Here is a 16,811-nt window from a genome sequence, read left to right on the forward strand (position 1 = left end):
TTTAAAATCTTGTCGCGAAGAAGCGCTAGTTTAGAGATTTTGCCAGAGGTGGAGTCTCGTGATTTTTATTATGCACATGACTCAATTGTGAGATCGTGTATGACTCACCTGCTCTCTTGAATTCTATCACAAGTACCAGTCAGGCACTAATCACGGGACAACCTCGTTCCAAAGATCATCTCTCCTTGCCGCTCAACCTCAACTCTGAAACGAGGTTAACCATGTCGACCTGAAAGTGGTCACGCAAAAAGGAATAACTACGCAAACCAGGGAACAGTCACGCGATCCGCACATCTACCACGTGGACGTAATTTGACATATCATGACTCCCGGGTAATAAGTTTCTCGGCAATGCAACATTATCTTGTCATTTCAAGCCTGAAATGATCGAGAGCAAACTTTCCTTGGAGTTATTGCCATTTGATTTAATGATTAACTGTTTGAGCAAACAAAAAACGTTCAAATGTGGCTTCTCCTTTCGTGCACACCGCTTTTTTACCAAGTGTTGATTTTTTCCTCGCAAAGTGATACAAATACTTCAGTATACGTAGAAATGTTCCACAATAGCATAACACTAGGTGTGTTATCTAGTGTAACGGCAATGTTTAGTGTAAGGGTCTACAAACAAAAAAAGGCTTCTCGTGAACACTGTAAATCTTCCTGCTTACAACTTGAACTGGGTCGAAATAGCCTTCATAAAAAGCAGTGTTTGCTGCAGCAATAACTTCTTGTACGGGCGAAAAGCTTAATTTCGATATTTCTTTTTTAAATTCAGTTTTTTCAATTGGCTTGTGAAGGTATATTGTGGAACAATGGAGGATAAAGAGGAAGAAAACTTAGTGAAAAAGCCGATAGTGAAATTGCGATGCTAAATATTTCTTTCTTTATTGAATTAACACAACTGTCGGTACCATTTAAGAGGTGACACACCTAAGCTGACTTTTAATAAAAAAGTCTTAACTCACGCATATAAAATACGATGAGGTGGGTTTGTTGCAGTTTGTATAATCCAAGCTTAATCTAGTGTATGAACTACCACACTCGCAACGCTATTGTAGGTAAATAATGACCATTTTGTTCTTTAATTCAGTTGGATACGTACATGTCGATTTGAGTGCGAAAAAGAAGTAAGATATATTCAGTTCTCGGAAGCTCGCTTTTTTTTCCCTCTTGAGAAATTCTCATTTAGGCCACTTGGTAACTACTGAGGCAAAAGGATGCGTTTTTTTCGCTGAGAACTCTTTTCTTATTTCAGTCATTGCGGCATCTGAGTTTTCAGTTTTATCCCTCGAAAAGGTGGCAAAAGCATTTCACCGAGAACATAAACATAGCATTTGGTATACATGAAGGTTGATCGTCTCGTAAAATTGAACGGTCATTTTGAAAATGAAAGAAAAAAAAATCAACAACAACTAAAAGTATAATATAAACTCTACCAGTGACCATGTTAGGATAGAAATACTGTGACCCAACATGGAATGCAGCCTTTAATGCCATAATTTTAATAATATTCAATTCTCATTTTTTTTTTAACCCTTATACTGGAACCTTTTCCAAGAGGTTTCACTTTTCAAATCCCGTATTGTTTTTTCTCTTTTTTAGTCAAAAGAAGCGCACAAATTTTCTCACATCAGCAGAAAAACTTTGCGCCTACAAGGCACTCAAAACGTTAGCCAACCTCTCTTAATTAGATTCCATTTATGTCGTATAAAATAATTTGAATTGATATGCTACAAGATTTGCTTCAGCGCCATAATATAAAATTCACCTGAGCTCTGCCATTCACATATTGTGAAAATTAAAGTAACAGCATAGATTTTGAGTCAACAACGACTCATTGAAAGGTGGCGAACACGACTTAGATAGAGGAGCTTTCATGAATCATTACCGTCACGCAATCATCGATTGCGTGATGCTTATTAAACAGTATCGTTAATTGCGTGCTTCGTGCGAAACTCAGAAAACCGTGCACACGGACGATTTGATTCGATCGCAATTAAAATTCAGTAAACGTAAGAAAGCTTCAATTCTATCAATTGGGAATAATTTCTGATTGCGGAATATTTTTCTTGCGACTGACTTTTGCTTTGAAGAGTAATTTAAACACTCTCTGATCATTCTGTTGTACACGATGTTCTGAGTTTCACAGTTATTGCAACAATTTTAGGCCAATCGAAAAAAACTTTTCTCACGGCTTGAAGTGCAGGCAACTTAATAATTAACTAAATGATCGCCATTTAAGTAATTTCAAGGAATGAATAAGGATAAGCTCTTGAAATAAGAGCTGCGCAAGATTAGTATGAAATTCTGAGCCGTCTGAATAATGTTCCTTAATTCTCATTATTATGAGCCCTCTTGTAATTCTCTCGATTTTTCCCATCTAACATAAATATGACGCTGGGATTATTAATTGCCTAAATGTGAGAAGTTCGTTGACTCCTCTCCATTGTTTGACACGGTTACCTTTTCGCACCACCTACACTGACATTGTCCTGTGGTGTTGCCTCTTCTCTCGAATCAAAGATGAGTATCATCCGTTGCTCTGTTACTCTTTTTTTCTCCGGCTTCTTCTTTACCGTCAGAGGGCTTCCCTTCGGTTGAAATCTCTTTCTCTTGGTGCAGCTTTTCCTGTTCAGTTCCTGCTTCATTCAATTTTTGTTCCGAGTCTGAAAGCAGTGCACCTTTAACTTCAGTTTGATGGACGCTAGCTCTCTCACTGTCATTTTCATTGTCTTCTGTGTCCTCCCGTCCATCGCTCGACTGTTGCTCTTGTTCTCCCTCACAAGACTCTTTTTTCGAATCTACATTTTCTTGGTTTTTCTCCGAGCAAGTGACGGCTTCTTCTTCTGATTTCTTTCCTTCTCCTTCCTTAACCACCTTCTCTATTTCTTCCACATCTATAGGTTTTACTTCATCATCTTCCTTCTTTGGCTCTTCCGTTTCACCCTCCGCTCCACTCTCAGTATCTTTGGCCTTCTCCCCTCCATCTTCTTCATTCTCCATAGGGAACAGCTCTTCTACCAAATCTGAATAGCGTAGCTTCCATGCGTATATGGAGTCTCGGTTTATTTCCGGTTGGGTCAATAACTCTTCAAGCTCTGAGAGATACTTTTCTTTGTCCTACAAGAAAAAAAAAGGAAAAAGAGCTTCACATTGAATCAATAAATCGTCTGGGCTGAGTTTGCTTTTCTTTTTTTCTGTCCTACAAGAAATGGGGCGATCTGATTGGTGCTGGCAACATACCACTCTACACGCTGACTTGGAATTATTTTTTCACGTTTGCATATATATATATATATATATACTCAAAAACGTCGCCGCGCATTTTCTAACTCTTAAGGAATAAGAGTTAACGCCAAAAAAATCACTCTACTGTCATCGTTTCTGGGTGGAATTTCAAATGAATATAACACCTCAGCTGGGTCTTACATTTGTTTGACCCTTTTATTCTTGTAAGTCATTGACACGCGATTCCTTTCAATACCAATAAATTAACCAGAAAACACGCCACGAAAAAGAAAAAGTACTTAAGCACAAGAAGATTTATGGCAGGCACAAAAATAGTACGAATCAGATTGGAAAGTTAAAGGGTTATTAGAGAAGATTACAAATATTGAAACCCACCTTGAGAGTTCTTTCCAACGTCTTGAGTCTGACAAATTGCTGTTCCTCTGAATTATCCTTCACAGTTGACCACGCCCGAAGTCTGTCCGGACCCTCCCTCATCGGGTCGCCTACTATCGACAGTCGCGCTTTTTTTATATTTCGACACATGGCCAAAAGCTGATCATCTTCCGAAGAAGACTTGACTGACCCTTGGTCGCTCTTGATCGATGCTCTGTCGCTCCTAATCGATCCTTTGTCGCTAGCCGAGCTGGAAGACTTGATGCGTACCGGAGGTTTCTTTTCTTCAGTCTCGGTTGCTACAGACCATGTTTCCTGCCTGTTCAAAGTGAAGTACCATTTGGTGCTTGATGGGGACTCTGGTTCGCTGGCGTCAGGTTCCGTCGGGCTAGTTTCAAAGACATCTTCCATGATCTCCTGCTTCACCTCTACTGTTTCCGTTTGATGCTCAGAATGAGTAACTTCTGCTCCCTCTGTTTTAATCACTGACACTACAGTTTCAACTTTCTCGGAGACTACTGAGGTTGTTTTTACTGTCTCTATTACAGTAACGGAGCTCTCTGTCGTAATAACGCTACTGTCCCCGTCCGTTGTGTCAACTGCTGATCCCACTGATTCTTGTTCGGGTTGAGTACCCTCAGGTTCTTTCTTCTCCGCTGCGTCGACGGCTTCTTCGTCTCGCTTCTCCTCTTCAGGCGAAGCTTCAGTCGAGGCAGCATCGCCCAATCCCACCGCGGGCGGTGTGTCTTTTTCAGGAGACACTTCAACAGGTGGTGCAGACTCTAAGACTACCTGCTCGCCACTTACCACTACTTCGTCCGCGGAAGCTTCTGGTTTTTCAGTTGATTGACTTTCTCCACTTTCGCTCGTGTCTTTTTGCTTGTCCTCTGAGAGTTCGGTAACTGGCTCCGTGCCATTCTGTATCGGCTCTGTTTCAACAGGTTCAGAGTTTGTGTCCTTTTTCTCCTCTGTCTCTGTCACTTGCGGTACTTTTGAGAAAGAGCCTGGATTAGACCTCCCCCTGAGAGCGTTTGAGTCTTCTTCGTCTACTATCAGGCTATGACGCCCTCCATAAGCTGCAAAGTAAGATCAGAAAAGGATTTATTTTAAACTAAACGACAAAAATTATTTCGATTATATAAATATGAATTTATCACATCTGCTTCAGGTAAACAATCTTTTTAGAATGAGAGTATAAGAGGGATATTAAAATTTACCTTATGATATCATTTAAAGCAAAACGTCAACCAAGAAAAGATGAAACTAAACTCTGTGTTTTACGTACTCAAGCTTCGAACAGCCTTATTCCCTGTAATTTGAGGACTGCGCAGCTCATTGCTGTCCTAAGCAGCGCCTGCCGATTGTGTTTTTGGCGCATTTAAGACCATTAACCACAATTTATTTTGTGTTCTTATTGGCTCATGATTTGTGATAGTTTCCTTCGTTTTCACTGGCCCCTGTGATTACTTTTGTAAACCTGAACAAACGATGTTTTGATACAAAAGTAACTTCTTAAACGGAATGGTTATCTTCATCACTATTATTAACATCATCATCATTATCGTCATTCTCAGTTACCATTATCATTATCATATCTCTGTGTTTGTTACACTGGATTAATGTCAGTATCTATGCAACCGCGCACCTACCCTCCCCTAACCCTAGGGGAGGGTAGATACGCAGTTTCTCAGATACTAACATTGATCCACACTATTCATCACTTTCTTTCTGTCCAATACTAACCAAGTACAGAACTCGTTCTCTGCGCTGAACTGATTGATCCTGACTTCTTGCGCATGACTGCTTCCTCCTTGACCGCCAGATGCTGCTTAGTTTTTGGTATGGCTTCTCCTTTTGAAGCAGCCGTCAACACAGACAGCCATCTTTCCATGTCTTCTTTACTCTCTGCCATAAACAGGAACACATGAGGTTTGGGACCCGGCTGCTCACATTTGAAACAACTGGAAGGAAGAAGCATTTGTGTGCAAAGTTGTAAAAAAATGAAATACACCTGTAAAAGTAATGACTTCTAATGAACCAAATATCCCTGAACAACTCAACCAAAGTAGTTTTTTTTTTGGGGGGGGGGGGGGGCATGCAGTAACTCATCAAAACAAACGGGTGACCAACTAATGGACTGCCTACACGGCACGCTGACGGCTCACTGACTGATCAACTAACTTTTTAAAATAGAAACAAGCAAACAAACATGAAAATCTTTAAACGTGATTCCTTTGCCAGAGAAGCATCGACTCGAAAATAGATTTTATCTGACAAATGTTAGGTAATAAAAGAAAAAAATTAATTACAATTAAAAAAAATCAGAATCCTTTTGTTTGATCTGTTAAGGCATAATGCAATCAAAAAACTATCATCAAAGGTTTGCATAAACGTCGCCGACAGAAGCCAAATGTAGTTTCGTTTTCTTAACTACCAGTTCGTGGGCCTTCAGGTCAAGCGACTGATACGAATCCTATCGATGTTTCAGTCAGCTCTGTTCTACGACATTAATCACAAAAACCGACCTCCAGTGTGCGCATACACGCACGGGGTGTTTTCCTGAGTATGCATACTTACAAGCTCTTTTTAGTTTCAGGGGCTGGAGCCACAGTTGTTCCCTGCATGTTTATAATTCCACTGGCCTCAGGGTCGAAAGAAGTTTTGAAGTAATACAGTTTCCCTTCCTTCAACACCACCCATTTACGCTTCCAGCTCGAGAAGAAGAGAGGACCTCCTACAAAAATTTGATTGTAATGAGACCCCTGACTAGAATTGCCTGTTTTCTAGCTAAGATGTTATAAAAAGAAAATTTTTGCAGGTAATTCCTAACATCACTTTCAAGATAAAACAGTTTAAGCTATCATAAAGGCAAGTAACAGCCGATTTACAACAAACACGTTCTACTAAAAGTCCACCAGTAACATTTCCATTTGGGGACTATGGCTAGCGTAAGAGGCGTTTAAGTATGGTGCGGCAAATGTTGGAAAGCGCGTCCAAGAGGAAAAATTGCGCGACGCGACGCACAGCGCGTTTTAACCCTGAAGCGCAAATTTCTGATCGCACCCTTCATTAATCCTTCATTAATCAATTCCCGCCCCACCTGACTGAGCAAGAAAATAAAGAGAATACCAAAGAGGAAGAAGAAGTAGGAAGTGAGCGCTTCAACTGGCTGCTGTTTACAATTAATAATACTCTGGTATTGACTAGTTTGTAGTATCGGGTTATTCCATAAGTTTTCCTCGAGTCCCTTTCTCTCTCTTCTATTAGGTAAGATTAGAAGTAAAAGTAAAGTTAGTTTTAAAGCCTACTGACCAACATCGCTTTAGCTTATCTTTCGTGACACGACTAGGAGTTTTGCTTCAGTATTTCTCTTACCTTTCTTTGCCAACCATCCTTCGTGGTCAACTTCTCCAAGAGCCCGGCACGATACCCGCTGGTCTGGAGGTGTTTTATTATTCTGAATAGGAGATTCAGCATCTCGTTCTGGTGTACCAATTAGCTCGACCTCTCGACCACCTGTTAGGGCACACAACAGTGAAAATCATCAGTAAGACCCTTGTGTTATGGAACCCAGTCCGGAGGCTAAACATAATCACACGCGTCCAATAAATAAGACAAGAAAACCCTACCATTGAAAATACATTGGTTATGATGTCCACGTGCATGTTTTCATGATGGTAATTGAACTGACTGAAGTACAATTTGGTCTGAAATGATACGTGTTGTTTTAAAATCGAACGAGCGCGAACTGCGAGTTTGATTTGAAATTAAAAGTATGATTTCGGCCCAAAATTGCGTTATTGCTTATGGAGAATATGAATACTGATGTAAGGGTGTTCAGACTTAACAAACCCAGGACAGTAAACGATCGCTTACTTTCTCCAACCGTCTCAGCATAACTTATCCTCATCTGCATGCGGCGGGTCTTAGGGCTGTATGAACCTTTCATGAGTGCCTCTCGCTCCTTTGATGCTGTATCTGCGTTGTCCTGGGCTTCTTTCCCTTCGGGCGAAGTCACCTTTTCTACTGTGGGCTCGGTTGAAGCTGCAAAAGAAAGGTATGCGCTGTATGAAACTAACGTATGTACCCCAGGTTGATTTCAGTAAACCTGACGCAACAAAGTGTATATAATATAATAGGATTTTATCATCTTAAATTGGTGACGGAAAAGTATACTACAAGAATCCATCACCAATTTCCTTACCGTCTACAGTAGCTTTATCATTTTCTACTCCACTCTCACTTTCTGCAGATTTCTGAACCTCCACAGCCACTACAGCTTCCACTTCTTTATTACTTGTCTCACTCTCTTCTGCCGCCACTGATTCCTGCCTTCCACTCTCTTCATGAACTTTCTCCTTCTCTGTAGCCTCTTCCGGGGCACTTTCTATAGCTTGATCTGCTGTAGGACTGATCATATCTTCCGCTACTTCATTCTGGGTAGCAACAATGGCGTCACTTGCTTCGGGCGCCGCATTTTGCTCTGTCTCGCTCTCCACTGTCTTCCCTTCTTCCTCTGCGTGGGGTGAGGTGTCAACTGCAGGTAGTGTTGACGCACCGTCATCTTTGTGTTCTTCTACTTTGTCGCTGTCGCTCTCGTGCATTTTTTCGTCAGATGGGCTCGAACTATCATCTTTTAATTTCTTGCTCTTACGCCGGGAAAAAAGGCCACCAAGAATCGATTTCTTCTTTTCTGGTTGATTTTCTTGAATCGTGACAGCCTTTTCCTGTGTTTCCTTCTTCCCATCAACAGCTTCGGCCTCTTTAGGTTGTACTACATCTTCTGGAGATTTCTCGTCATCTGCTGATGTTCCAGTTTGCATCTCAACACCTTTTGTCTCCTGTGCGTCAACATTACCATCATCTTTATTAGCCTCAGCACCTTCTTCGTTTGTACTTTCCACCGGTTCATCTGCTGCGGGACTTATCACAGGTTCTACAACTTCTTTCTCTGCAGTAGGAGTGGTATCACTTGAGTCTGGTGTCGGAATTTGTCCTTGCTCATTCTCTGACGTCTCTTTGACTTCAGCACTATCTGGTTTGGCATCATCAGCAGGTTGGGTCGACGTGGTTTCCCCTTGATCCTCTTGTACCTTATCATCCTCTTGTTGTGATGTTTCGACGGCAGGGTCGTCATCGACATCTTTCGTTTTCTTGCTCTTCCGCCGAGTCAAAAACCCACCAAAAAGGGAAGTCTTTTTTTTAGGTTGGCTTTCTTGAGTAGTCACATGTTTCTCCACTCTCTCCTCTATTTTGACCTTGGTCTCAGCACCCTCAGACTGCAAAGATTCCTCTGAAGATTTCTTGTTACTTTCAGGTGCATTATCTTCTTTGGTACTTGGCTCCTCCGCCTCAGCAGCATCCTCCTCTTTCCCCTCAGTCTTTTCATCATCTTTGTCCTCAGTTACTGCCTCCGCTTGAGCACTTTCTAAAGCTTGATCTACTGCTGGAGTAATCACATCCACTGTTACCTCTTGCTGTGCGGTAGCAGTGCCCTCGTCCGTTTCAGTTGGAGGAGACTGGTCTTTTCCATCATCTGGCGTCTCTACTCCTTCTCGTTCAGCTGGCGGTGTATTATCATCCACAGTTTGAGGCTCCTCCTCTGGTTTATCATCTTTCTCCTCTTGTGCCTCATCAGGAGAACTAGTGTCTTCACCTTTTAATTTCTTACTCTTGCGCCTCGTAAAGATACCACCAAAAATGGTTTTCTTTTTCTTTGCTGCAGGTGGCGGACTTGTTTCCTCTTCCCCAGGATTGTCAGTGTGAGCTCTCTTGACAGCGTCCTTTATTTCCTCAGACTCCTCTGGCTCTTTATCCTCGGGGGCTTCAGGGTTTGTCTCATCATTGTCCTCCGCACCTTCCACAGGTGTTGACACTTCTTGCGCATCCTGCGACTCCACCTGATTTTCCTCTACCTCCGATTCCTTGGTGGTTTCAACTTCTTTTTCATTGACACCATCATTACTTTGTTCCTTCTCTACCACAGTAGTTGCTTCCGCTGGTTCAGAGTGATGTGGTGTAGCATGGCTATCTTCATCCTCTTCCACCACGGCAGATTTGACATCTCCTTCTGCCCCCTGGTTGATATCAACGTTTTGAGCACCTCCTGTCTCTTCCTTTGTCTCTAATGACCCATTACCGTCCTTTGAAGCATCTGCATCAGCACCACCAGGACTAGATGCAGGGTCTTTGTCATCGGGTGCGGTCCCGAGGGGGCTCTCCGGATCACCTTTGGACTTCTTTCGTCGTCTAAATAGGGAATCTATGACTGATCTCTTCTTTGGTGAAGTGAGCTGAGGACTTCCTTCCCTCTTCTTGTGTTGGGTTTTTGGCGAGCTGAAAAAAAATTCGTGAAGTTAGTTCGAATTTGGCACATTTGGCTGATGAACTTCGTAATGGGCCTTGCTCACCACTCAGTGGTAGAGCATCGCAGCACGGAATCTAAAGGTCTAAGGTTGGATTCCTCATGGAGAGTCAGAATTTTTTCTTTGTCCCACGCTCGTGACAAGACGAAAAAAAATCTTCCTTTATTTCTTCACCGAGCTCAAAACTTACTATCTTTCTTATTCTATTTACATTTAGCTATTCGTTCACTATGAATGTGTTTCTAAGTGCCCGTTTGGTTCTATGTTTTGTCTTTTCTTGTCAAACTGAGTGAAAATTAGGCCAAGTTACTAGGGCAGGCCAAACGCTTACATGTAAATAGTACTTCCTCTTTCATCAGATCATTTAGCCAAGTATATTATATTTATATATTTATTCTGAGTGGAGTTTTACCAGCAATTGTTTGTTCTTCAGATTGTACAGGTATAGTGTAGTCTATTTTTTGGTTAACAAAATTAAAAAAACCACTCTAAGCCAAAAGACATAATTTACTCTAACCAAGACTTGCTAGCTTCTGCAAGCATCAAATTCACAGATTGAGGACATGACTTGCACTCCACAAACAAAGTTTAAACCCACTAAATGGGTTACAAGACACTATTTACAAACTTAAAATCCTACTTAAGGTTATGATTATAAAATACTGTCTGAGGATTTAAAATGCGAGTTACTATTTCTCTGTTGAATTGTAGCCAAAAGTTAATGCACACTATGTACAGCATGCATTTTTTTCAGTATAAATTGCACCACAACTCTACCCACCTATTTTTACAACAGGGTTCTTGATTAGGGGGAAAGAGGGTTTTACTAGAGAAAGAGGAGGACTTACATGTACCGGTGGGAGTGTTTACAGTAAATGCAAATGCCTTTTTTCACAAATTTTTTACTTCACACTTACTTTGACTGGATTGGGGTTTTAACAACTGCTCCTCCTACAATACTAGTGGAATAACTAACTGTCTCCTCAGCTGAATCACATTCTGTGTTTGATCCATTGGTTTCCACTTTATCAGTATACCAGACTGTTTGTGATCGTGCAGCAACATCCTCCTAACCACAATAAAAAAAAAGCATTCATTTGATCCTTTAACTATGAGAAGTGAGCAATATATTATTTCCTCTTTTGACACAAAGTCAAACAAACAGGTAACAAGAATAAAGAAAAATTTAAGCTGAGATATGTCACTGGGTTAATACCTAATTCTCAAGAGTTAGTACTATAACACTCTAAGAAATGCTCTGAAAGGCTGACAGTGCATGTTATACCCTTCATAGCCTGTTGGTGCATACTTCTCAGAGTGACAAAACAATAAACAAATAAATAGACTTTAATGGCTAATTCACAGTTACTGGTGGACCTAGTACCATAGTTTAAAGAAAAGAAAGAAAAAGGGTCTATTTATAGTTAATTATACAATGTAAAAAAATATTAACATGAGAAGTCAAGTATGTGTAGAGTTGAAAATATTTTTAATAGCTAATTAGCAAAAGTTAGGCTAAAAAGGTATCTTAAAATGTCCTTGTAACACCAAAGTGTTTGCTACTTGAATTGATGTTTGGGAATCTCTTGAACAAATGTTTCTTTAAGTTGTTTGCATTTGCTATGTTCTTAGGATTGTTGTTTAGATGTGGCGTAAATGAGTAAAACAACTGGGGCCAGAAATGTATAGATGGTGATAAAGAAAACAATTTATGGGTAAATAATTTCTAACCTTTAAAGGTGTTGAAGCACTTCCCTCAATATCTCCCAGAGTTCTTGACCTTTCTTGAACAGATAACTTATTTGTATCATCTTTTGTGGACTCCCCACTCTTTTCAGTCAGTTCCTTCATATCACTTGGATTGTCAATGGTCACGGCTCTTTTCCTGTCAGCACCCTCTTGGTCTTACAAAAAGACACAATCTTCTATTCAGTTTAACACGTGTACTGTACATCCAATATATATGTAAGTTAAAAATATTAATGATATAAGCTGCAGTGTTTCACACCACTCTATCAGATTAATGAATGATTGATGAAGAGTTCACCATTCTCAATCCAAAGTCATTTATCAAATTTTCTTGTCAGTAAAGTTCTATGGTGTTTATCTACTTAAAAAAAATAATACATGGTTGCCTGTCCATATCTCACTAAAGAGGACATTGAGTTTAACACTCCAAGAAAAATTACATATCTGCGCACACCCACATATAAATCTCTATTTGTTTATTTACTGAGGAAAGCAAGAGGAAGCTCATGCAGTTGTGTACATCTACAGTACATACTAACAGAAACTCTTGTACCTTCTGCCCTGTGTTACAATGTACAACTATATAATTATATATATTTGCAACTGAGATACTTTTATCTGTGGGTGTACTTGTCACCTCTTACACCTTGGGCATGACGAGCCCGAGTCATTATTGAAAACTCCAATCCCTCCCCAGCTTACACCTGCTAACCAATGTCTCATGGTTTGCAGCCAAATTTTTGCAATCACAATCTAAACTGACAAATTTTGGGAAAATATAGAACACAACATAAAGCTGATAAAGTATGAAGGAAACAAAGTTTTTTCAAACCCAGGGGCAACTGATTGCAAATTCCTCAAAACCTTTGGTTATGAAAGATGGAGCACTGCAAACACCTATGAAAATATTTAGAGTGTCTTTTGGAAATATTTAGATCATCTCTGGAAATCCTTGGATACCCTCTGACTTAACCAAGTTCTTTAAAAAAATGCGGGTAGTATGAAAAAGAGTTCTCAAAGTGATATACACTCAAGATTCACTTGAAACACATAATGGCACTTCCTAAGCTGCTGGCAAGCAGAATTTGTTTTATTAACAATCAAGAGTTTCTTTAACTGGTGATCATTCCTTTATTCTCCTGATCTTAAAGAGTGATTCAGGGTTAATATTGTTAGGAGAAAACAGATTCTTCTAGTCAATCTTTGGGGGCAAAGGATTGAGGCAACTGATCATACTAATACATGTAAAAGGTATGCCAGGCACCTAATTGTAGTTACATTGTCATAGAAAAAGGAAAAAAGGGAAAAAAGGGAAAAAAGGGAAAAATGCCAACATAAATATACATACTCTGGAATTTCTCTTTTTTAATTTTTGGAATCACTTGTAATCTTGAAATAACACCTCATCTCTCACAAAGTTTGATGAAGTTTTTTGGGAAAATTCTGTGAAAATTGTTCAGCTGCTGTGCATTAAGCCAAAGGGTAGTTTTATACATTAATACATTTCCTATTTGGCCTGCCTTCATTCTTTTGCTTTACTTTTCATATGACAATGGTATTGCAATTAGGTGAATATACTAACATAAGCTTTTACCTGTTACAGCAACAGTGCTTTCTTCGGAGGGCTGATTTTCTTTTTGTTCCACACTTTCTTTAACTCCAGCTTCTTCTTCTCTTTTACTCTCAGGAACAGCATCTTCCACTTTCAGTGGAACATTCTCCACTTTTTCTTGGCCTTTATCAAGTTCAGTTGTCTCCGCAGGTTTCCCTTCATCCTTTACATCCTTTGTTGTGCAATTTTCATCACTAGTTTCTACCCCATTGACAACCTCTTTGATTTGTGTAGATTTTTGATTAGTTTCATTTGATTCGTTAGTTAAAGATGAGACATTTTCATGGCTTTTACTCAAATCACCATTAATAACAATTTCAGGGTTCTGTGCTTCAGTTTCTGTTTTTTCTTCATCACCATTCTTTGCTGACTCTGCTTCAGTGACAGTTGAGTCAACAGGCTTGGTTTCTGTTTCAAATGTACTCTTTGTCACTTCTGTGGGTGGATCACCTGATTCATCTTTTCCAGAAGGAACTGCATCATTAATAGCACTAAAAGGCTGTTTATCCTGTTCTGACTCAGCAGTAGACATTTTCTTTTTCCTTACAGCTCCAAATGCATCACTCAAGACACTTGTATGCACAAGCAAAAACTGTCCCTATTATTGCAAAATAAACATAAAGGAAAACAGTGAATTATATTTCCACAGAAGGCACAAAGTCCAGTCTAGAACTTTAGGAAGTTTTCCAAGCTATCACTCACAAGTACACTGTGGACCTCCCTCTCTTAGAACTTTCACTTTAACTAAATGATAATATTTATTACTTGAAAGCAAGAAGCAGGTATCTAATATTTGTGGGTGCCAGAAACTTTTTACTCCATCTGCTTATGTGCTGAAATACTGATACAAATTAAATCAAAAACAGGCAGAAAAACCACACAAAATACAAGGTCAATGAGATCCACCTTATTTGTGTTAATTTAGACTACCAACCAAAGATAACATAATTACAGACACAATTGTGAAACCGAGATATAATGGCAAATTCATATGGCCCTGTATTCTGTTCTATATTGTGTCACTGCAGAGAAGATGTTTTGCAATATTTTGGGATCTTTAATGATAACTGTTTGAAAATTATGAGAAAATGGGTAAATTGGCTCTATCTTTTCAGACATCTTTAGGTGACCTTTAGAGGACATGCACATTGTACTTTAAATTAAAAGGTTCACAAATTCTAGTTCTAATGATAAGTGCTGGTCGCGCATACATTACATGAACAGTTTACAAATCTGACTTGCTATAATTTTATTTCCAGTGTAAAGGCTTATTACGGAAAGAAAGGCTGTAAAAAACTGCCTGACATCGTTAAATTTTGTAAAATGAAAGTCAAAACTACCTATTTATAATTAGCCAGCATTTACATTTGGCCCAAGCGTAAGTAATGAGGCACTTAATAATTATTGTAATCACTTTTAAGTACGAGTTTTTTATTTTAAAAAATTACACTGCAGTTTTGTTTATATCGTCTTTTGAATAGCACTGGTATTGATCTGACTTGGTAGATGACCTTTCGTCTGTTTTGATTAGTCAGTATCATTATGAAGTGCCAGCGTTTTAAATGACCTGTGACCGCAATAGAGTAACTATTCCTGCCGTGGGAGATATAACTCAATATTCCCACGCATTCATTTACAATAAATAAGAATTCAATTACGTCAAATTTTAACCTTCCTCGCCAGAATGGAGCGAAGAAACCCACGGATCATCCACAAGAAATTAAATTCTTGAAACAGACAGCACTAATTGTTGTAGATCAAATTGAAACGGTAAATTGCTCACAAAATATCCCATGCAGCGAGCTTTAAATCCCCCATTCGTTTGCCTCAAATTAAAAAGTTAATGAACCTTTACGAAAAGCGTCTAATGGCCTTACCTTAGAGTGATCGATTAGAATGCGCCTTACTCCGTAGCATTTAAATCGAGAGTCTAATGCCCGGAAATATGAGTGACTACATTACACGCATTCCTAAACACACAAACGCTTATATCGCAGCCTTCAGGTTTGTTGGCATATAAACAAGGAAATAATGAAAAGAAAACCACCGGAGTACCTTAATCGAAATATTTCATACACCAGGCGATAACAAGTGTTTTTTTGGCACCTTGAAGCGAGCTGTTAACGACTCTTATCGAAAATCTCGTTCTTGTTGTACTAGCGATGTCTCCTTGGCTGCCTACAATACGCGTCCATATTCTTGATGAGCTTATCAAACTTGTCTGCAGGCTGAAATCAAAACTTCTCCTCATAACAGAAGATTATAACAAGGATAACTGGTATTATCAATTAGATACCTGGCTTTTAGGGAACGGTCTATTTCCCGTCCAAAGCGAAGCTTACTCAAAGAGTATAATATCCTCTCAGCCTGACGGCGGGACGGCAACTTTGGTGATGTGTCACGGCGGGCCGGGCACTAAATAAAATACGCTAGGAATGATGGGCACTTCATAATGCTTCTCGTAGGCGGATGGATGCGGATGTAATATTACACAGTTATTCACTAAAAAAGTACTCCTTCTTAAAACTCTAAGTTCCATCATCAATTTAATCATTTAAATGCAACGCAGTTGAAGCTTAAAGATGGAATTTTTCGGTTTCAGAACAGGTTATTTTTGGTGCGTAAAAATATTGACCAATACCGTTACCTCACTCTAACCAACTTCATAAATATTAAAATATTGCACACCTCAAAAAATACGTACACCTTGCAACTTTGTAATTATTCACCGATTTGCAAAGCTGTAACTGATCAACATGACTTTTAGCAGAAACAATACAAAGAGGTCCAACACACGTGGAGATAAGTACTCTATGAAAGAGAGCTTTGACCCCCTCTCGCAAAATTGAGAAAAGGCCATAGCTTCTAATTTCAAAAATATTGAAGGGGGTTAGGTCACCCGTTTCATCCACAATGTATTATTTCTTCTTCAGCAAGAAGGGGCATCATATTATAGATGTGCCTCGGAGCATCAACCATGTGCTTTCTGTACCTGCCTGAAATATTCCCACCCCCGTGTTCCGTATGAGATTTTTTTACATATCATATATCCCACACTAAAGATGATGCGAGTTCGAGGCTTGAACAGGTAATCTTGTTACCTTAGTTTATACTCTTTTATAATCGCCCCTAGAAAGTCATTAAAAGTTAGAACGCGTTATCTACATCATTCAGCAGGTACACTGTGTAGGGTTTTAGCTATTGAACAATTGCAATTTTACTGTATATGAATAGAATGATATTCCAGTGTACGAATCGCACGCCAAAGAATTTTAGGTTCCATTGTTCACCGTTCATCGCCCAAAGCCCAACTGTATCGAGCTCTCTGTCAGTACTTTTCGCATAGCTTTCCCATGACGTGAAATATTTTGCGGGGTTTACGTTACATTGCTCCCATGTTTGTGATTTTTGGAAGGCTGAACTGAAAAAAAAAATTTGCGAAATAGAATACTAAGTAACAA

General features: G+C 39.5%; 1 protein-coding gene across 2 annotated transcripts; it reads right to left on the reverse strand.

The window, feature by feature from the left end:
• Nucleotides 1–860: 860 nt before the first annotated feature.
• LOC131778241 (microtubule-associated protein futsch-like) lies at nucleotides 861–15,765 on the reverse strand. 2 transcript variants are annotated; one of them, XM_059094638.2, is made up of 11 exons: nucleotides 15,647–15,765; nucleotides 13,333–13,948; nucleotides 11,721–11,893; nucleotides 10,907–11,058; nucleotides 7,829–9,960; nucleotides 7,501–7,668; nucleotides 7,000–7,140; nucleotides 6,202–6,358; nucleotides 5,368–5,585; nucleotides 3,625–4,700; nucleotides 861–3,120 (listed from the first exon to the last, which is right to left on the reverse strand). In XM_059094638.2, the coding sequence occupies exons 2-11, from the start codon at nucleotides 13,880–13,882 to the stop codon at nucleotides 2,518–2,520; spliced, it is 5,370 nt and encodes a 1,789-aa protein (XP_058950621.2). In that variant the 5' UTR covers nucleotides 13,883–13,948; nucleotides 15,647–15,765; the 3' UTR covers nucleotides 861–2,517. The 2 variants fall into 2 exon arrangements, with proteins under 2 accessions (XP_058950621.2, XP_066028043.1); XM_066171946.1 differs by lacking the exon at nucleotides 15,647–15,765 and adding an exon at nucleotides 15,406–15,528.
• Nucleotides 15,766–16,811: the final 1,046 nt, after the last annotated feature.

This window comes from Pocillopora verrucosa, chromosome 9, assembly GCF_036669915.1.
Source record: "Pocillopora verrucosa isolate sample1 chromosome 9, ASM3666991v2, whole genome shotgun sequence".
NCBI classification, from domain to species: domain Eukaryota; kingdom Metazoa; phylum Cnidaria; class Anthozoa; order Scleractinia; family Pocilloporidae; genus Pocillopora; species Pocillopora verrucosa.

What these genes read in the sequence shown, in the direction of transcription:
- LOC131778241 (XM_059094638.2), bottom strand. Translation starts at nt 13,882, where the DNA reads ATGTCTACTGCTGAGTCAGAACAGGATAAACAGCCTTTTAGTGCTATT. An exon ending in AAAACCCCAATCCAGTCAAA is followed by an intron (nt 9,961 to 10,906) that starts GTAAGTGTGAAG and finishes ATTTTTTTTCAG; the next exon opens with CTCGCCAAAAACCCAACACA. An exon ending in TGATAAAGCTACTGTAGACG is followed by an intron (nt 7,669 to 7,828) that starts GTAAGGAAATTG and finishes TTTCTTTTGCAG; the next exon opens with CTTCAACCGAGCCCACAGTA.